Source organism: Pleurodeles waltl, chromosome 9 (genome assembly GCF_031143425.1).
Source record: "Pleurodeles waltl isolate 20211129_DDA chromosome 9, aPleWal1.hap1.20221129, whole genome shotgun sequence".
Lineage (NCBI taxonomy): Eukaryota > Metazoa > Chordata > Amphibia > Caudata > Salamandridae > Pleurodeles > Pleurodeles waltl.
The window spans coordinates 405,306,277-405,328,570 of NC_090448.1; the positions used below are offsets into that span (position 1 = coordinate 405,306,277).

The following is a 22,294-nucleotide window of genomic DNA, read 5'->3' on the forward strand; positions in this document are numbered from 1 at the left end:
GCCCAGCGGCTGACAAGGCATTCATGAACATCAAAACAGCGTTGCTGGACAAGGCAACAATGGCTTACTTTAACCCCCACAGAAGCACAGAGGTGGTAGTAGATGCCAGTCCGGTAGGTCTGGGCGCTGTCCTCCTTCAGGAACAGAACCCTCAAGAGTGGGTTCCGGTTGCGTATGCCAGCAGAGCTTTGTCAGCCGTTGAAACAGGATACGCACAGATAGAGCGCAAAGCATTGGCGATTCGTTGGGCGTGCAAGCATTTTCACCTGTATTTGTATGGGCAAGAGTTTCAGGTGGTAAAGGATCACAAGCGTTTAGTTGCACTGTTTGCCGGATGCCCTCATCTGGCGCCCCCATGGATAGAGCGGTGGACCGTTCTCCTGCAACCCTACTGGTTTACCGTTACCTATCAACCAGGAGTGAATAACCCTGCGGACTATTTGTCCCGCCATCCATCTCCAATGACGACCGATCACTCTTAAGAGAACGATGAGGAGAGCACTGAAGTGTTTCTCAACATGATTGTACAATCAGCCTGTCCCAAGGCCCTTAGTATAATAGACATTGTGAATGCTACCAAGGAAGATATGGTGTTAAACCAGGTCAAGGAAGCATTGGACCACAGAAAATGGAAGCTCTTCCTGGAGAAGACACAAGTGGCCAATCATGAGTGCAAGGTAGCCATGCAGGGGATGTGGAGGGTGTGCGATGAGCTATCGGCAGATGGTCAAGGGCTGGTTCTTCGAGGAAGGAGAATTGTGCTGCTGCAGAGTTTATGGGCCGAGTGGTGGAGTTAGCGCATCAGGGTCATCAAGGCTCTGCAAAGACTAAGGCAAGGTTACGAGCAAAGGTGTGGTTCCCCGGTATGGACAGTCAGGTAGATGAATTGGTGGGGAAATGTCACTCATGCGTCATCACATCAGGGGACCCACCTAGTTGCCCAGTCATCACTGAACCAGCAAGCCAGAAGCCGTGGGCGAAGCTGAGCATGGACTTTGGAAGTTTCCCAGATGTGCGGTTGACCGTTGTCCTCATTGATTCGTGCACAAAATTCCCTGTTGTTGACGTAGTGTCGTCCACGGCATTTGAGAATGTTTGGCCAGTGCTCCAGAAGGCATTCGCCATGTTTGGGCTCCCCGATGAGATCAGGACAGACAATGGGCCACCATTCCATGGGCAGGAATTTCGGTCTTACCTGGAGGGGCTGGCCATACATCATTGTAGGGTCATGCCCTATTGGCCACAGGCTAACGGGGACGTTGAGAGGTTCATGCGGACTCTAAACCGAGCCCTAAGAATAGGTGTTGAACAAAGAGAAGACAGTGAGCAATGTCTGCAACAGTTTTTGAGTGCTTATCGCCAAACACCTCACAGCACTACAGGGTGTGCGCCTGCTGCACTGATGTTCAAAGTCCCGCCTCGGGACTGCATCCCATCCGGCCCTCATTGGGTGGCCCCAGAACTAGATGTCGAAGCCACCCAGAGGCGCCGAGAGCGCACGAACCGGAAGGCCACTGAAAGAAGGCAAGGTCGGTTCAGAAACTTGCAGGAAGGGGACCGGGTGGTATTGAAGAGTCACCGGTCAGGAGAGAAATTCCAAACTCCTTTTGAGCCTGAACCCTGGCAGGTCGTCAGTGTAAGAGGCTCCATGATAATGGCAGCCAGAGGCAGACAGAGAATCACCAGAAACATATTGCATTTCAGGAAAGCAGGAGTGTCGCGCACGACTATAGAGGAAGGAGAGGTTGACGAATCGATGGCTGAATCTCCGGATGGGGAAGTCGGAACAGAGAAGACCCCGGTAGCCGTGCCCAGCAGGAGGCACCTGCTGGGTGAGAGCCCTGACCAGGAGGAATCACTTGTTAGGGGTGGACGGTACCATCTGCACCCTAACCCTGTGCCCAACAGCCAACTCAGAGACTTTGGGCCTAATTACAACTTTGGCAAAGGGTGTTAATCCGTCCCAAATGTGACCGATATTCCACCCACTGTATTACAAGTTCCATAGGATATAATGGACTTGAAATACAGCGGGTGGTATATCAGTCACATTTGGGATGGATTAACACCCTCCGCCAAAGTTGTAATCAGGCCCTTTGTCTGTACCCTTGGCTGAGGAGGAGCCCACGTTTGAGGTCGTATCACCAGCTGGAGTATCCTCCGGGTTCATTGACATTTTTTCTGTTTGTTTTCCTTTTTGTTCTTTTTCCCGCTCTTGTGTTTCTATTTCTCTTTTATTTGCATGTTCACGTCTTCCCCACTCTGGTATGGCATTTGTAGTTGGTTATGGTTTAAGTGTATTCATTTCCTCTTCTGTGTGAAGTAAAACATGGGAGGGATGTAGAGAGCCATCCGGGCTCTCCCCAACAATGTATCCTGTTCTGCTCGTCGGGGCGGAGCGCAGAACAGAGGTGATAAAATAAAGACGGAACTGCGCTGACGCAGTTCCGACTGGAGACCTGAGCTGTTTGGAGTCTCCTTTATTGTGCCCAACACGGTTTGGGTCTGAAAACTTACACCCAGTCCTACTGGCCTTCCAGAGGAGAGCTTGGCATTAGGCTGGACTGGCTCCAATTCTACTGACTTTACACAAAGCGACCGTTACGTCAATAACGCTGCCTCAGCCATTCGCTGTTCTCTACCTCGATGTGACTGACTCTGCTCCAGGTGCATGACTATTCAGGGGCCCTCTCCTGCCATGTAGCTGACCGTGTACCAGCCCTCTTTGCCTGTAATGAGGGTCTCAAGAATAACCCTTAAGACTCCTCATTACAAGCTGTGGGTATAGGGTGGGGTTCTTACCAAATACCTTTCCCCAGGCCAGGATGGTATATTTATAGGCTGAGGTAAATACCTCCTGTTTCAGGTTTTGAGTTTGAAAGCGAGGCATAACATGCAAAATTGATATTTAACGTACAGAATTCCACATGTTGTTCCTTTTTTCCAGCCTTCTCTCCCAATATATATCAGCAGGTTTCACCTGGCATCTGAAAGGGATGAACATTGGGGGGCTCATATACTGGGTTTTGCCACAGGGCACCGCAGCAGCAAGTCTCTTTGCTGCGCTGTCCTGTGTCAAAAGGAAAGGGCAGGAATGTGCTGTATTAATGAAATTCAGCGCATTTCTGTCCTTTCTGCATACACTGGTGCAAAATTGGTGCCTAACACCAATGCAGGCACCCTTGCACCATGGTGCGTTGTTGCCACAATTGTTTTTATGCAGGAAGGGATGCCTTTCTGCACAAAAACAACGAATAGAAGCATTGTCCTCTTTCTATCTGCAGTACACCTTGAAAGAGGAAAAAACAAGGAGAAAAAAAGCTATTTCTCCTTGTTACGCCTCCCCTAGGGAGGCGCACAGTTTTGATGCATTCACAGGCTTACAGATCCAAATCTGAGAATGTGTCAAACCCCATGGGTTTTGCGTGGTAAAACCACTGCAACACCATGGAACGGCTCCTTGTCGTAGAGTAAGGCAACCCAGCACTTTGCGCCGCCTTGGAAAGCAACGCTGGGTGGCTTTGAGTCACCTCATAGATATGACTGAGAGGCCTGCCCCACTGGAGCATCATAAAAAATGATGCTTCTGCATCCCAGGCCTCTTGTAAATGAGGCCCTGGGTGTGATACTTACCACACAACTTGGAATTCTGATCCATGCGCAAACTTCAAGCTTGTGGAGAGGCCATACGAATAAGATCACCAGATTTCTCTATGTCATCCAGGACACTGTATTTGTGTCAATCTTTTCTCACTACAGATCACCAGAGCCATTTGTTCAATTGAGGAGAACCAGGTCTCCGACTCCCCAAATCTAGTGGGCGGTTAAATTAATGTCCAGGATTGGAACATGCTGTCCCTGATAACAAGGGGCCATCGTGTAAATGTATTTGAAAGGCTCTGGTCTGATTTTACTACTATAATCTCCCAAATAACCCTTTCTAGACTCTTCCCTCCTCTATCCCTCCTTTCTCTTGTTCAACCCAACTAACACACTCACATGTCCACTGCTTGAACTAACAATTTATATTTCCATGTACTAATCCACCACTAATCCACTTTCGGCTCCGGAGTAGCATGCTTCTTGCCGAAAAGTGGTTCAACCCCTCCTCAGGGATAGTAAGCTCTACATAAATACAATTATAATTACATTTATATGTGTCTGACCATAACCCAATCATTCAAGCCTTTCAGAGACAGAGATCTGGTATTGGTGTGATTGTGTCCCAGCCCTTTGACCAGGGGTGGACTGACCATTCTGCCACTCTGTCACTTTCCTGGTGGGCTTTAGCGTAACAGTTTTTTTTCAGAGCCAGAAGGGCTGCCTTGCTGCAATTTAGCCACATTCTCTTGCAGCGTGAGGCACATTTAAAGCGTGTTTACTAGGATGACTGTGGTTTCCAGTCTAGCCCTGCTACAGCCTCTAGAAAGTGGCAGCCTAGTTTATCAATGATTCTGTCTCAGTCTTTTGGTGGCATCAGGTTTTTCATTCCCACATGCCATGACCTTTGGTTTTCATCAGGGATGTAGCTAACAATGGTGCTGCAGGTGCATTGGCACCAGAACCAGAACCCTATGGTCTGAGGCAGCCACTGAAGCCTGATGATTGCTGTATTTTACTAATAAACCAGTGGTCTGGGGGGCCATTTTCCTTGTTTGCACTAGAACGCTTGGTACCCTTGCTACACTACTGGTTTTGAGTTTGACACAACTGTTTTTAAGGCTTCCTCAAACTGATTGACATGTTCCTAAACTCATGAGATTTCCTGCTCTGTCACTGCTGCACTCACATTAAAGAGATTGTCAGTCAGGCGAGCGCGCGATAGTCCCACCAGCCTATAGCAGGGCCTGGATTTCTGATCAGCAGTTCCTTAATTCGAAACCTGTCTCATCAAGCTGACACTTGGTTAGATCTTGCAAATGGGAAATTGTGCATTGATCAGCATTTTTGTAGAGGACAGAGTGGGGGATGTGTGGGATGGAAGGAATAAAGGTTTGAAAGGATTGCGACCAGTTATATGTCCAGTGTTTTATTATACACAGTGCTTAATCTGAACTGGTGGTTGCAGGTTGGGCCAACCTGCACTAATCTTTGGGGACCGGCACTTATTTTAACTCATCAGACCTTGATCCAGAGCAAGAAAGAGGGAAACACAACAGAGGGAAAGAAGTTGGAAGAACAGCAGTGGCAAAGGCAGAAAGAGGGGATGAAAAAGAACCTGCAAGTCAGATAAATAGACTGGAAGTAAGGATGGCGGATTAAAGAGGCTTGAAGTGGAATCAGGACTACGCAGCCTTGGTCCCAGCACTTATTGTTTTACAAAACAAACACTGATCACACATCGTTTAGTACTGCAGAGTACTGTTTCTAAAAAGCATTCCATGTTTAGCAGGCGTGGAAGCTGGGAGATAAAACGTTTTCCACATATGCCTGTAGTTCACCGGTCTCACAAACCACTTTTCTTTTTTCCACAGACATCCACATTTCCTTTTATTTTCTATACCTGTTTTCAGGACAAAGCCACCTTTCTGTCGTTGTTGGTGTCACAAATTAAGTGATAGATGTTGATAAAAAAATTACTAAATGTAATGTATTTAAGGTCATTGATTGCCAATGACTCTTTACTGCATGGAGACAGTTTGCGACTGCCTCCCCCTACCCCTTCCAACGGCCACCCTGGGAAATCGATTCTTCTCCCTATATCCCCTCTATTTCTCTTTTTCAATTAAATTCCCGTTCTCTGCCTATGTCTACCTCACACTGTCTCACTCTATCTAGTATAAGTTTAAAAAATTTGGGACTCCAGTCGAGAAATATTTTGGCTGGGTTTGTGTGACCACTTTTCTGAAGATATGACATATTATTCAATATTGTTTGGCATTGTGCGTGTTCGAATTAGCAGAAAATGAGTTACAAAATTGAAAGAGGTTCTGAATTTGGGGGTCTCAAAAGTACTGTGCCTGGTGCTCCTAAAAACATAAGATGTTACTGATGAATGTGCCTTGCATTTAAAGTTATTTGTACTTACTTGGCAGTTGCTACATTTTGTTCATCAATTTTAGAATTAACACCTGACACCCCCACCCACTCAACGACAGCCCTAACAACATTTGAAGTGATCTGATTAAGTCAGTGGCACTGTGATATGTGAACTCAAAAGGGATGTCATTGACATTGCAACTTTGTAATGCCATCTTTGACATCATATGTGAGGTCATGAGCAAATATAGTTGGAGTTGTGGTGCACAGCTCTTTGGAATTATTACACATTTTAGAGGGTCGACTTTAACCAATGGATCCCTTCGAGTGAAGTTGTTGTATACATATTCACTTAAAAACATATAGTTAAAAACTGAGTTATGGTTTTGTCTCAAAAGTTTAAAGTGACTGAAATTGGCAAGTTATGGTATGAGATGCACGCCGTCATTCAAGGGCAAGCTTCGAAAAGTTAAATTTTAGGGATATCTTGGGTGTTAAGCTCACAAGTGTGTAACAAGTAACCCTTCATCAAATGGCTCTTGACGGGTCAGTGTATTTTTTAAAATTCTACTAAACTCAAAAGTTTCATGCTGAAGCAAAAAATATAATAGAGAAAAGAGGAGACACGATGGCCAGTTCTCAACCATTAAGTTTTTTTCTTTCATGCTGCACGTGACGCTTGTATAGCACAAAGTGCGAATTGGATCCCTTTTAAGATGTCTGTGTGAGTTCATGTGGTTGGTGGGCAGTGCTTAATTTGTGCTTGTTGTTTCCGGTGCTGAGCACCGGCACCTATTTTTGAGGGCCGGCGCTTAGTCTCCTGCCTCAAGCATTTATTTGCTGCGAGCAAAAGACACGTTTGGGAAAGACGGAGGAGGAGAAAAACGAAAAAAGCGTCACAATGAGAGAAAGCAGAAAGCTGCAGGTGTGAGCTGAAGAGGCAGGGAGTGGCTTTCAACTGGGTGCCGCGCTCTGTGAAGCCCAGAATTGTAGGTTACATGTTTTAAGCCACATCCTTCATTAAAAAGACAATCCCTGTTGGAAAAGATACTTAGTTACTCTTCTTTGGCCATACCCCTTTAGAGACCCCACATTCACTCACACACAGTCACAGTTGTAAGCACAGTAAATCATGTACGCACACACCCACACAGGCTTACATACATGCACGGACACTTATACACCATCATCCTCACAAACGCGTTGTAAAAAGCTGTTTTCTCCACCACGTGTAGTGGAAGGTGAAAAGAGAAGATTTCTTCGCTGACCATCTGCAGGCCACATTTAAAGAGCAGTACAGAACAAGCATTTACAATGCAACGAGTCTCGCGTCTGCTCATGTTAGAGCTGATCGCGTTGTAAACTCTTAACCCGACTTTTCACCTATCGGGCAAAAGTGCATTTATGTGCATAACCCGAAAAAGTGAAATCAAGTATGTAAAGCGCTCGACTTCTGCCAAGCGAGATCGCGCTCCTAAATTAGAGAAAAAAAAGTCCACGAGCCCGATGGAAAACAGCGAGCCTCGCATGTTTTCTGTACTTGGTCGCTGCGCTCAAGGAGGGCTTGCCACCGGAAAAGGCATGACATATGGGTGCCTTCGACTAATGAAAGCAAGCAGCTTTTATTAGGGAAGCCCACGAACCAATAAAAAACACTGACGTGAAGTTGACAGGGCTCCAAGCCCTTTTCTAAATACAAAAGAGTCTCGCTGCGATACGCATGCGCGAGCGCATGCAACTCAGGCTCGACCCTAAAAAAGTCCACAGATCTCAGCGCTCTACAAAATGCCCACAAAATGAGCACATGAAAGCACTACTCACTTACCTTTTGTAATATACAACTACACAATATACCACATCACAACAGACTGCAAGGTAATTCAGTTCGTGCTCGATGGACTGTCTCAAAATTATGTTAGATTGTACTGTGTTTTCTACATTTTTGCGCATTAAAGGCCTGATTTAGAGTTTGGCAGATTGGGTTGCTCCGTCACAGACGCGACGGATATCCCATCCGCCGTATTACGATTCCATTATATACTATGGCAATTGTAATTCAGCGGACAGGGTATTTCACATTTGTGACGTAATAACCCTTCCACCGCACTCTTAATCAGGCCCTTAATTAAGACGTAGCCATATTTGGCAGTTCTTTGTTATAAATATTTGTGGCATATTTTGTTGAAACTGTGTCATAAACTTTCCGTGTAATGACGATGAAGATAACAAGTGAAATAATGTGTACTTCTGAATGTACTTAAGTTGTTATTTTGTGCAGTGCTACTGTGTGCTCTTGAAGCCATTTCAAAGCAACAAGTTGACGCCTTTGATTCCCGATTTGAAATTTGAGAATGTGACTCTTTATGAATCTATAATCTGGCCTTCTGGGTCCATTTTTGCAGTTATTTGTTGTTACTCTTGCAACTTTGTGCTTTATTTTGAGTTTGGCGGATGGGATACTCCATCACAAACGTAGCGGAAATCCTGTACGCCATTTTACAAGTCTCATAGGCTCTAATGCACTTTCAAAACGGCAGATGGGACATTTGGCATGTTTAGGACCGAGTATCTAAATAACTCAAAACAAAGCCCCATAATATAAAGCCATTTGGTGAATGGTGTTACAATACGTCTCAAAACCCAAAGCAGACGTCATCAAATAAATGAACATACTATAACGCCTATTCTTGTTTGTGAGAAGTGCAGGACTAGAGAACAGTTTATATATATATATATATATATATATATATATATATATATATATATATATATATATATATATCTGTGACTACAACACTGTGAGTAGTTAGATTGCTGACATTCTTGTCTTCCCTCTCTCTCTCTTGACCAGTGAGTTACCAGGGCCCCAACGAGCAGCAGGGCATTCTCCCAGTGTCCTACTCCTCGGACGAGTCCATCCTCAACAGCGAGCCACAAGACCCCGGCACCAACGTCATGAAGAAAAAGACAGTGTTCGCCATCTTTACCGTCGTGCTGATCTACCTAGTGACCGGCGCTGTCGTCTTTCGTATGTTGGAGCAACCCTACGAGCGGCTGCAGCAGGATACCTTGGCCGCCAAGCGCATCAGCTTCCTGTCCGAGCACAGCTGTGTGGAGTCCGAACAGCTCGATGAGCTGATCCTGGTAAGCTTGTTCGAGGATTGCTAACTTGAAATGTAATATTAAGAAATTCAAGAGCCCAAAATTTTCCTAAGGAGCCTGCTGCCAGTGCTGCCCTATTTTGAGGTTGGCAAATGCTGTGGGTGCCGAATATTGAGGCTGCCTGGCCTTGATTCCACATCATGGGGGTCATTCCGACCCGGGCGGTCAAGGACCGCTGGGGCCGGGGATGCGGGAGCACCGCCAACAGGCTGGCGGTGCCCCGCCGGGCATTCTGACCGCAGCGGTTTGGCTGCGGTCAGACAAGGAAAACCGGCGGTCTCCCGCCGGTTTTCCGCTGCCCTTGGAATCCCCCATGGCGGCGCAGCTTGCTGCGCCGCCATGGGGGATTCTGACACCCCCTACCGCCATCCTGTTCCTGGCGGTTCGCCCGCCAGGAACAGGATGGCGGTAGGGGGTGCCGCGGGGCCCCTGGGGGACCCTGCAGTGCCCATGCCAATGGCATGGGTACTGCAGGGGCCCCCGTAAGAGGGCCCCACTGTGTATTTCAGTGTCTGCAATGCAGACACTGAAATACGCGACGGGTGCAACTGCACCCTTCGCACATACCCACTCCGCCGGCTCCATTCGGAGCCGGCTTCCTCGTGGGGAGGGGTTTCCCGCTGGGCTGGCGGGCGGCCTTCTGGCGGTCGCCCGCCAGCCCAGCGGGAAAGCCTGAATGGCCTCCGCGGTCTTTCGACTGCGGAGCGGCCATATGGCGGTTCCCGCGAGGCGGGCGGCGGCTCACTCGGAATCAGGCCCCATGTCTCTTACGTCTGCCACCATACACTTCCAGTCTCTTTATCTCATTGTTAAAGTTTCTTTTTCATCCTTGCTTTCTTTTAATGAATGATTTCCTATCTGTCCCTTCCCTATGCTTTCTCAGTTTGCTGTGTTTTTTTCTCTCCTGCTCTGGGCCAAAGTTAGATGATAAAAAAATAAATATCTGTCTCCAAAATGAGTGTCACTGCCTATAGCTTGCACATATTTAATAATGGTGCTAGGGAAGTTATTTCTGTGTCTGAAAAACCACAAAGCTTACATGTCATTCCCTGCATGGGACCCTAAAAAATCTCATAGCCTATAGATCAAGAATGTAAATATAACCTGAGCTTTTGTTATGGAAGCTTCACATAGGTGTATGGAAATTATTGTATATTTTACAATACTTTTCCTTTCCTATTAGCATGAAAAGTATGACTCTTGTGACAATGTATGTCATATTTCTATATAAGTTCAGTAGTTAGGGTTATCCCAAGCAACTATAATGTCTTCCCTAAAGTAGCTATTACTCACACCCTTGCCGTGCACTGGTAATTGCCTCTATTACATCACTATTGACACATTCAATTACATCATTAATCACTGCATCACATCACTGCAACATTTGAAATTACATCAATGATGACAAGATTGTGCACATATATATGTGTATATATAAATAGAAAAAGTTATGGGTATGAGGAATGGTACCCAGCGTTTAATTCTCAGTACACTGGTACCACACCAATGTAATTCAGTAAATTGCAAAATTAGATACTGAGCAAATAACAATGTCAAACAGTTGACTTCTTGTCTGTCAACTTCTTTTATTTTCAAGTGAAATGATTTCCAAATAGACACACTGCTAAACAGCCATTCTGTTTTCCAAATTGACATAAAGCCAACAAGTGTTTCGAGCTCTGCCATTCTTCAGGGCTTTAAAATAAAACAGTTGTACTCCTCCACTGTTCCATAATACTTCGGCCACTCCAACTGCTCCTTTGTACTCCTACAATTAAATCCTGATTCATCAAATGTGTGGCATGACTGATGTAATATGTGTAATTTGTGAAGTAATTATTAGGCCTGGGTGGAGTTCCTATCCTGCCCCCTTGTGGGTTTTTTTTTTTTGCACTGTTCTTGGGACTTAGGCCAAGTCCTAAGTCCCAAGGTGGCTGCCACCACCTCCTGGTTGATCTGGTGGCAGCAAATCATGGCATTGCTGTTGGCATCTCTAGATATACATACATCTTTTTTCTTTAATAACTCCTAAACAACTGAACAGGTTTACACCAAATAACAAAAGCACTCTTTGGTCAACGATAAAGCTTTCTGCCAAATTTGGTGTAATTCTGTTCAGTAGTTCGAAATGTAGTCACGTCTAAAACCCCTATGGGATATTGCATGGAAAAAAGGTATTTAGGGAGCCTATGTATCTACCAAAAAGAGTTGTCCTGAATGAAAGCGCAGTCACAACAGGTAATTATGGAATGTAGGAAAGTCAGCAACTTACAGAGAATTCTTTGGCATTTTCATTATTTCAGAGCTTATGTTTTCAAGCATCTCTGGACACGTGTTTCTGGGTTCATGCCTTCATCAGCAGAGAACAAACAATTCCTTCCTTTTTCAAAGGCCAACTGCCTGGCTGCTCAGCAGATTTAATTGCAGGCACCTGATATCAGTTAAATACATGTTCTGTCCCAGTGGACCTCAAGTGAGCTGCAAAGTGCATCCTGGTAAGGGTAGTCCTGCACATTTTAAAATAATATCACAACTGGGTTTCTGAAGCCAAACAAAATAATAAAACACAGTTTATTACTCCAGTGGGCAAATTCAAAGTAAGAAAATCGTTTTTGCTGACAATGTTCCAACCTGCTGTTCTGAAAGTGACCATCCATAAAATCACACATAGATCTGCTCCTTTATGCAGTGGTGCTGTCTTCACGGCTGTTTAATTTGTACCAAAAAAGGGTTGTCCTGAACAAAAGCGCACTCACAACAGGTCATTATGGAATGTAGCAACGTCAGCAACTTACAGAGAATTCTTAGGCTCACATTTTAAAAGTACAAAACCATAGAAAATCACCTGTTGTAGTTAGAATTATCTCAAGTAAGTATAACTCGTGCCCTAAGGTAACTATAACTCACGCCCCGTCATGCACAGTTTTTTCTTCAAAGATTTTACAGCAAATATTACATTGATATTATCAGTGATATTTATGTATAGATAGATAGATAGATAGATAGATAGATAGATAGATAGATAGATAGATAGATAGATAGATAGATAGATAGATAGATAGATATTACCTACATGCAGTCCACAGTAGGTAGCTATAGTTAGGACCTACTTTTCATAGAAAAAAGAAGTATATCTTTGGCACCGTTTGACGAATCTTCACAAAATTTTCCAAAACTGTATCAAGTTGGGTCTAGTTGTGCATGGAATGTTTCCAGATCTTCCGTCAAGCGGGGGCTAAGAAAAAGAGGAGGTAAAAAAAAAGTGTGTTTCCCCTGTTAATTCCCATAGACTCTTTAGCCACGCCTGCAGCCTGAACCACTGGGCGAAACTACACCAAATTTGGCAAAACTGCAGCTTTTGGTCAGCAGATCACCCTTTTTTATTTGGCGGAAATCCATTCAGTAGTTTAATAGAAGACAAAGGAAATTCAAAGTTGTACATCTAGGGTCGCAACATCTTCACGAACACTGCCGATCTCGTGCAAAGATCTGATTGGCTGCCGACACTTTAACCAGGAAGTGTTGGAAGCCATTTTGAGACTCAACTTCAGATCCCTCCCACCCTCACCCCCAGGGCTTACTAAAGGTCTGGGGACAACCAGCTTCTCGGGGCGAAATGTTCAACATATGCAGGGGGTACGGACACTCTGTGCCCCCGCGCACTGGGAACCACCACCTCCCCGGGGCAACATACTAAACAAGTATAAGGGGGAGTCCCTTGAAACCCTCTGGGCCCCAAAGACCGCCACCTTCCTGGGGCTAAGTATATAAAGTATGCGTGGCAGCTGCACAGCCCCCTCCATGCCCTAAGGGCCTGCCTGGGTCAACATACTAAAGAAATATAAAGGGGGACCTGCGGACACACCTCCACCCCAGGCTCAAAGGACCTCCACCTCCCCAGGGCAAAAGTGAAAACATGGAGGGGTGCCACCCAGCACCTCTTGGAGCCATACATGGCTTTGGGGACATCCACCCCTAGGGATGGCTCCTGCTACCTCCTGAAGTGCCCACCCTCTGGAGGTTGCTGTTTGCTTTTGCTTGGTAGGAACTGACAGCTCCCAGCAAGCAAAAGCAAATACTCTGCTTTCAGCAACCAGGTGCATTAAAACTTCTCCTGCTTGCTGAAAGCAGAGTTTTCATCTCTTTCCCTGTCCTCTAACATGGGGGTGGAGGGAGAAATGAAAACATTGCTTTCTGCATTCAAGGAACTGCTATTTGCAGCAGCTCCCTGTGTGCGGGAGCAATGCCGGCTCCTGCAGGACACAGGATCCAGCTGGGACGGACGGGGGCCTTCAAGCTCCACCCACGGTCCCCATAAGCACTTCGGTAAAGTACAAATAATCCAAGTGTGTTTTCTCTGCAGTTCCACCTTGTATAGATATCTGATGAAAATGCTGCATAGTCCTCAAAGGAGGCGATGGGGGTCACAGGTGATTCACGACACTAGGACAAAAACCACACAGTGGGGTTCTCATTGTGAAAGGCAATTATCATGTTACAATGCTTGCCCATTGTGCTGGTATATGGCGTCACATCTGCACTTCCAAGGCAATTTCTGGCACCTTCCTCCTTTTAAATGCAGTGACCAATGTATATTCCAGATGTTTCTGCCAATAACATCTTTTATTTTGGGGGATGGGGAATGGGTTGTGGTTCTGGTTCTAAAAATGATAAGTACTGATTAAAACGTAAGAACATCCAAAGTGATGTTCGCAAAATAGGAGCTGAGTGGGGTTGGTAGGTGGCAAAGATGACCAGTGGGTAGAACTCCCAGTCCTTTGGATAAAATGCTTCTGGCTGCCAGTCGTTTTTTTATTTGTGCAGTTTTATATAGAGCAAACCCAGCCCAAAGATATCAGGGTGCTGTACATGAGCTCCAGATTACATTACACAAAACCAGATTTTTTTTAGGCACACAGAGGTTAAGAGCTTGCTTTAGAGTTTGGCAGAGGGGTTAATCCCTCCCAAAGGTTACGGATATCCTATCCGCTGAAATCTAAATCCCATAGAACATAATGGGATTTAGATTTTGGCAGACAGGATATCTGTCACCGTTGTGACAGAGCAACCCCTCTGTCAAACTCTAAATCAGGCCCTACGTGATTTGCACAGGATCACAGGATATTGAGTTGACAATAGGATCCAAACCTCTTTCCCCAGTTCTACAGTTGGCAGCTCAGGTCATTGGGCCTTATCTTGTCAGATAGTTCTGGTGCAAGCCGCCAGAGGTTGTCTTTGAAAGTGGTGGGCAAAGTACCACCCAAAAATTCATCCCATTTTTTTTCGAAATTTCCTCAGGTATACTCATTCCATCTCACATTTAGACCCAGATTAACAAATAATTTGCACTGGGTTTGCTTTATAAAAGTTACATAAATCTACGCAAAATGTTTTTTTAAGTTACTTTCCAGTGCAAAACCTATTTTGCATTGGAAAGTTGCCTGAAAGTAACACAAATCATTGCAAAGCACTGCTTTGGGTTACTCTATGTCAAAGGGGTACTCTTCCAGCACAAAATTTATGCTAGACTCACACAGACACCACTGCCCTAAGGTGCAAAGGTGTGCGCGTGGTGCTCAGCAGCCTAATTGTGAGCCAGGGCTCAGGAGAGAGAGCAGGATAGTGCTGTATCTCTCTATAGATATGGCACTTTCCTGTTCTCTTCCTTTCATGTGACGTAGTAATTTTGGGTGCTGCACTACGCTGTGTGAAAGTTTTGATAATCTAAGCCTTATTCTCTTCCCCCACTCAGTCTTGCATTCTCTCACTTGCTCATTCCCACTCATACTCACTCCCACTCACTGTTACTCACATGCAAACATACTCATACTCACAAAATCACATTCTCACTTACTAACACAATTACACACACACACACTAACTCTGTGCCCTAGTGCAACTGCACCTGCTGCACCATCCATAGCTACAGCCACAACTCTCACTCCCTCTCACAACCTCTACTTCTCACAACCACTTACTTTCTCATACTCACTCTCACCAATTCATACACATTCCTAAACTCTGATTCTCACTTTCACTCTCAAACACACACACATGCACAAACATACATGCTGACATTCACTCAATCACATTCATGTTCAATCACTCACAAACATGCTCACAAACACATACACACATTCATAGAGAAATAACATTTTTGTTTTAATTACCTTGCTTACTTAGCTGGCAACTTGGAGGCTCAAAGCAAGAATCTGGTGCTGGGCATTGGAACCAGAAAGCCATGATTCCCAACTAGGAACCAGACGGAGCAGTAAGGGCAAGATTGAAAATGGGAAGGCCCACCTCAGTAGCTCTCCCAGCTTCTTGATAAGACTGGAAGCAAAGGCCTAAAAGAAGCTCAGATAGTGATGGGGTTCCTGCCCCTGCTGAGCTGTGTGGCTTTTCATTGGCTTCAGAGATGCACTAATGCACACCCTGACAGCCCCATTTTTAGCAAATATACTGCCTGAGGCATGCACAGTATGTTTCCTTAATAAAATGGATTGTGCCTCTGTGAGGGGATTGTGGTTGAACTACGCCCCTCATATGTGCCATCCTGACATCCATCTACAAGGTGTTTTATTTTGAAACACCATCAGTAGCTGATCACGCCGCAGATTTCTCAGCTACCCCTCTACCTCTTTCTGCCATCAGGACCCTAGAGAAGAGGCAGAGAGGGCTGATGTGCACTCTGGCAGTGTTCATGAAAAACATGAAACTTGAGTTTTCGTGGACACGGCTAAATTTAAAAGTGCACTGGTGTTTCACACGGGGTGGGGACAGGGCTGGGCCCAAAGCCCCTGATAAGGAAACGCAGCTGATTGCGATCAAGGTGGTGGCTTCACAATGACGCAATGTCTCACAGTTACTTTTAAAGGCCGTATGCATGCAGCGGTGCAGTGCTGTACCTCACTGTGCTCATCTGCCTCAGACTTGCTCTTTCGCTCGCTTTGGTAGGGCTGGACATGCTCACCACAGCAGGGACGTGCATGCGATGCATTTTGCTCCTAAGTGCAGTTCGAGGCCTGCCGGGGTCTGACTTCTCACAGTCCACCTCCTACAAGGTCCTGGTGTGCCTCTTGCCCTTTGCGTTTGGTGGACAAACATATAACAAACTGAAGAGGCAGCTCAGAATTACAATGTGGATAAACAGCACGTGGCACTTCTCCCACCAAAGCTTTCTGCCACACCAGCATGGCATTTCCCGATCCGCTCTGCTCTCATGTGTTCTACCTCCTGATCATCCTTACCATCTCTGCAAGTGGCAGTTAATGGTTGGAAAACATTAAGCCAAAGGGAGAACAGTGCCTGCTCCAAATCCAAGACATATTCACATTTCACAGGATCCAAACTAGTAAGTATAGCCCCGTGGGTTAACACACCTACTTCAGAGACATGGTTCAGCTGACCCCACTTTTCCAGAGTCCACCTGCTTTAAAGCTCATAGGCAAGAGTTCAAATTTGATTTTTTAATTAACTTTTATTTTTTGCTCAGGCCCACTCTTTCCTTCCCATGTGCTACAGTGCATTTTAACTTCTATTGCGTTCCCCAGAGATAGTCACCTAGACCTCAGCACTGTTCATCTGCCCTATGCCCCTCTTGTCACCCACTCCACATATTGCTACCTTCTCTCCTATTCCTTGCCATCCCCCTTTTCATTTTTCTCAACCTGACCCTTCGCACCCCGTACCTTCCACCTTTGTCTTGTTTCATATTTAACATTGTCTCCTTGTCTCAGCCTGATCTTTCCTTCCTTTCGAAATTTCCTTACTACAAATATACATCAGAAGGACATACCAAAATGACATAAAAGCAATAAACATCAAGAGGATGTTCACAACAGAGTATACTCTGGGAATAAAGAGGGTGTGCCATTGAGAGGGGATAAGAAGACAAGGTAAATGGAGATTAGAGTTCAAATGTGGAACACAGCACCATGTGTCCAAATTCTTACAGCACAAATTACAATTCAAAAGGGTGAAGTCTGCTCGGTATCAAGAAGTTGGTTGTTCCTCTGAAGATAGGCTGAACACTTAGAAGACATAAACAAATTCAGAGAAAAATAGGTCCTTGTGCAGAGACAGTGGAGCTCTGCTGCAAACAGGCGTCCTCATCCTGTAGAGTTAAACTAACTCCTCTGCAGATAGAACTGAGCTCTGGTACAGATGCAGCCAAGTCCCTGCATACATATTAGAGCAACCAGGGGTTATGTCAGCTGCAACTGAACCTTGTCCAGGTGAAGAGCCCTGTTTTCAGTTTCTTGTGGAGCTTAAGTACCAAGGAGACAGCTCTAATGTGTAGAGGCATCATTCCAGGCTTTGGGCACAAGGTAGGAGAAAGCACAATAGCTGACTCTGGTTCTTTGTATGTGAGGGATGTTTGCGAGCAGGAGTCAGGTTAAGCAGATGTGTCTGTTGGGTGTGTTGAAGTTGATGTAGCTATTGAGGTAGGTGGGCTAGAGGTTGTTCTGGACTTTGTGTCTGTGTGTGAGCAGTTTAAAGAGAGTGGGTCACTCAATGGGGAGCCAGTGGAGGTCTTTGAGGTGTGGGTTGATGTGAACGCTGAGGAAAGCCTGAGTGTGAGTCTGGCCAGAGGCTTCTGTATGGTCTGAATTCTGCTAGAAGTTAGATACTGATTCCAACAGATTATGTACCGTAGTTCAGCTTGCTGGTGATAAAGGTTTGGTGACCTTTCTGCATGTGTTGACTGGGATCCATTAAAATAGCATTTTGAGGGGGTGGAACCAGGGGGTGGTGACTACATTAACTAACGCAAACTTTACAGCACATTTCTCCCATTTTTTTGCTCCCTTCATAAGAAGTCTGCCTTTCACTAAGTAACTGGACAGTTCTGGTGCTAGCTGTGGATGGTGCCAATACTGATCTCCAAAGAAACATTTTTGTCACCAGCACACTTTTTTATTAGCAAATTATGTACTGGGTTGAAGGTAAGGTGTTGCAGATGTGACAGTTTCACCTGGCAGCTATGTTTTAGAAATGTGAAAGGTGGTCTAGTCCATTTTGAAATTGTGTTGCGTGTGGAGTATCAAACGTAAACCTTTCACATACTGAAAGAGTTTGACTTTCTACATGTTCAATTCCCTGGCTTGGTTGAAACAGGCAAACCCCTAAGTGAGTGAATGGAGGAGTCAAGCATAAAGCTTGTGAAGGCAGCTAATTTTCAAGGGTGCAATGGGAGGGATTCCGCGCAAGAGCCTCTGTTCGTGCATGTACGTTAATTGTTAATGTATGACCTGGTGGCACCGCAAACAAAAGGAAGGACTCCAAACACAGTGTCCTCAGATCATGGTCTCCTTTGTGGACAAAAGTTCTGCGTACCATACCTTCCATCTTCCTGCTAGAGAGCACCAGGCATCTGTTCAGGTGAAGGAACAAGAGCTGAACACTGGCTAAGGGTGCAGGTGTTGTACACTAGCTGCAGCTACAGGAGCTCTTTGACAGGAGTGCAGCAGGGTGGTGGGATGCACACACTTTCCCACATTCACGTGTCTACTCACAGGTCTCTTTCTGGCTATCTCAATGTAATCCTGCAAAAGTGTCTTATGCTGCTGATGCTCACCATAACAAGAATAAATTAAACTTTTACATGGCTTCACCTCCTTCACTAATATGGCTGCCAACACTACTTCCCATGATTCATTTCTGTTGCAGCGTGCACACATTTACATCTATGCATCTTTGTCCACCCTTCTTTCATTTGGAGAGAAAGAAACAGTGACGGGGTGCAAGTTTGGCTTTGGTGTAAGTGTGCTTTTTGAAAAGAAAATTAACCTATAGATAACAAAATGGGAACTGGCTGTATAGTTATAATGTACGATATTGCTTCATTTCTCTCACATCAGTGCTTAACCATTTTAAAGCAGTATTGCAGGGCCAAAAACTGAAAAAATATTCATCAGCTGTTTTAACACTACCTTTGATGACAGAAAATACCACATTAAGAAAGATACTCCTCCGCACCAGGATTGTTTTTCCACATGGATGGATGGGTACAATGAAGATTATTGAAAAGGCATTACATCTTCGAGTTAAAAAGTGTCTATTAGATGTTTTGGTGCTTTTATTGCACAAAAAACAGTAGTATAAAACCCAAGTATTTTAAAGGAACCATGGAAAATATTTCACGGTTTATTGTGAAAATCAGATTTTGTTGTCATAATGGAAGTCCCCAAACCACTGTGAAGAGGTTTTACCTTGTCCAGGCTACTAAGATTATGTGGTTTGAAGGACTAAGGGCATTTTTATGTAATGTAGCAAAAAACGCAAATTATGTGGCGCTATGTCTGGTGGCAGTATTTTCATCCGTTTGAGCTAGAAACAACAATTTTGGTAAAATCTGCATATTTTGGAAAGTATGTGGCAAATTCAGTAAATCTATAATTGTGCTGTAAACTCTACAGCAACAGATTCACATATATACACTGATCTCACCATTGCCTATTGTTTTTATCAAGAACTTATTTATGACAGAAAACAAAACCTCAAGATTTTAATTCCAGTCAATGCCCACTGTAAGCTGCACTCTTAATAAAACATCTTGTAATATTAAAAATACACAAAGAGCACCTTGTCATTGCCATCTCATGCTTCTGGTGATATTTAAAAACTACAGGATCAAAGATATCACCAGAACCCCTCAGTGATAATGTTGGACCAGATTACACAGTTACCCGGTATGCATGCTCTGTATGTACTTAAATGTAAACTATTGTTTATATGAAAATAGATAAACCTTAAACAAGAGACAACTCAATTAGGTGCTATTCATGTATAGGATATAAATACCAAAATAATTTGCATTTGTCTACACGTTATACAGCTTGAGGAATGCAGCCTAATGGATATATTAAAACATCAACAGAACATAAGTGTTCCCAAACAGTGGTGAAATCAAATGTTAGAAGTTTTTTTAAGTTCCATTAAATCAACTAAGGAAGGAGATGTGTCTAGTGGCTCAGCTGTTGATCTAAGGACCTTGGCTTGAATCCAGTTTGCACTGACTGAAAATTATGCAGTTTTGGAAAATCAATTAATCCCAAGGTGCCAAAAATATAAATGTGTGAGATACTATTGTAAATGTACATGCAACAAAAAGATGTAATCCACCACTTGTTAATACAATCTTGAATCATTTTCCATTATCTCCCATAATGTGCAACACTCTGTTGCTCTCAGTCTAGGGCCATGCTATAGAAATGCCAACATGTGCATGCTTGTTCATTTTGATCAGGTACCCGACTTATTATTCTCTGTGGATACCCCTTCCTTTTGAGCTGTTGCCAAGCCCCCTTCAATGTGTGATAGCCAGATAGAAGCTCTCCACAATTTTCTTTATCCCAGTTTATTCTAAATACCTCAAGTCTACTTCTCAGTTTCTGCAGGTGCACTTTCTTGGGTACATTGGGAGATTAGCCCCCACAGACAATGCCTTGTTCCCTGGCAACATTTCATCACTATGCAGTTCATGCCACTTTTAATCAGAAAAGACACTTTTCCGGTAAGCCTTCAGTTCTTTCTTTTCTATGTGACAGACATGCACAGGATTCCGTTAGTACAGACCATTTTGCAGACATCCGAAGCTCGCAGGTCTAGTGAAGAACTCTTCGAGTTCTATCAGTGCCTGATGTCTCAGAGGACTGTATTGGAGAAGACAAAAGATATGACTTTAATGTGCTAAAGCATGAAATTACAGGCAGGCACATATGCCTTTTCCATGCATTAGCACATTAAACCTGGACCTGCTAGTCTTCCAAAATGTGTATTATAATACTGTCTTGGCCCCGGTGTGTGAAATAGTAGCCCCATTGCCTCTGTTTAGTACTAGCCACCCTTGCCCCCAAAGTTCAGGTCTAGTTGCGCCCCTGAACCTCAGGCCTCTTAACTTTAGACTTTGGCTGGGAGCACCCTATGACTGCTGCCAGGACAGCCTCAGAGGATCATCTAAGGGCACCCTTTACACCCTTAAACATTTTGCATATACATCCCCAGAACTAGCAGGTCTTCCCTCCCCGCCATCTGGGGTGCCCATAGCACCTCCAGTGCCTTAACATGCCCACCTGGGGTTTGTTTACAAAAGCAGTGCATTGTTTTTGTTTGCACCAGGTGCACCATTCAAAAGAAGCGCCTGACACAACAAGGGAAATGCACTGCATTAGAATGAATGTACTACCTCCACAGGGCAGCCACTAACTCGCGCTGCCCTGGGGGCAGCGCATTCAAGTGAAATACGGAGCGGCTTGAAAGCAGACGCTCCATGTTTCACTATGCCGGCGGCGACCCACCTACAATTTTAAGAGAGGTGAGAGATCCCCTCGCAGGCGGGTGCAGTGAGTGACTGCATCCACCTGCAAGGGGATGTTTCACCCCCTCCAGAGGGTTGCCATCAGGGGGGGCACTGACAGTGCACAACCTTCTTGTAGCGCACAGACAATACGCTTCCTGATGGCTTCTTTGCCTTTGCGCCCGCGTCTATAGTACATAACAGGTGCAAAAGCAAAGAGATTTCCTCATTTGTATGGGTCCAAGCCCCCATGCAAATGAGGGAACCACCTACCTAAAAACCCAAGGAGCAGATCTCCATGGCACCTGCCCTCCAAACCCTCCTCTGATATCTCTATGCTTAGCAGAGAGCACAGCGTTTAGAGTAGAACTGAGAAAAGCCTCACCTCACTTTACAAAACGTCACATAACATAAACCTGCTGCTGTGCAGCTTTATAGGCTGCTTGGCGCGTAATTCACATTATTTTAGATCGTGTACTCTGGAATTTTACAAGACTCACCATTGTGTTTTGCTGCAGTGTTCATACACTGGTAATAAGGCTTTAAGAGCTTTCTCTCTTTGGCTTTTGGCATAAAAACGAGGTTGAAGGATGGGGAGCAGGGCGGGTAGATGCTATTAATGACAGGGGCGTAGCTTGGTCAGTATGACTGGGGGGTAGGAGGCGATTCAGATTTCCCGACAATCAGGCTGGCACATGATGTTACAATACATTATAGGGCAAGTAAGGAGCAGGAGAGGGGCTTAAGAGGCAGTGGAAAGGGAGAGGAATGCGGATTGGTGGGTGTAGTAAGGGAGAGAAAGTGCATTATTTTGTGAAATAACCAACATTTTTGAAGTATTTCTAAACAGAG

At 44.8% G+C, this 22,294-nt stretch overlaps 1 protein-coding gene across 1 annotated transcript in view; it reads left to right on the plus strand.

The window, feature by feature from the left end:
* Positions 1 to 8,934: 8,934 nt before the first annotated feature.
* The window catches only part of KCNK4 (potassium two pore domain channel subfamily K member 4), a 43,155-nt gene continuing 29,795 nt past the window's right edge, over positions 8,935 to 22,294 (plus strand). Inside the window, exon 1 of the mRNA XM_069205969.1 lies at positions 8,935 to 9,123. Coding sequence (XP_069062070.1) covers positions 8,935 to 9,123 — 189 coding nt within the window. The remainder of the gene's footprint in view (positions 9,124 to 22,294) is intronic.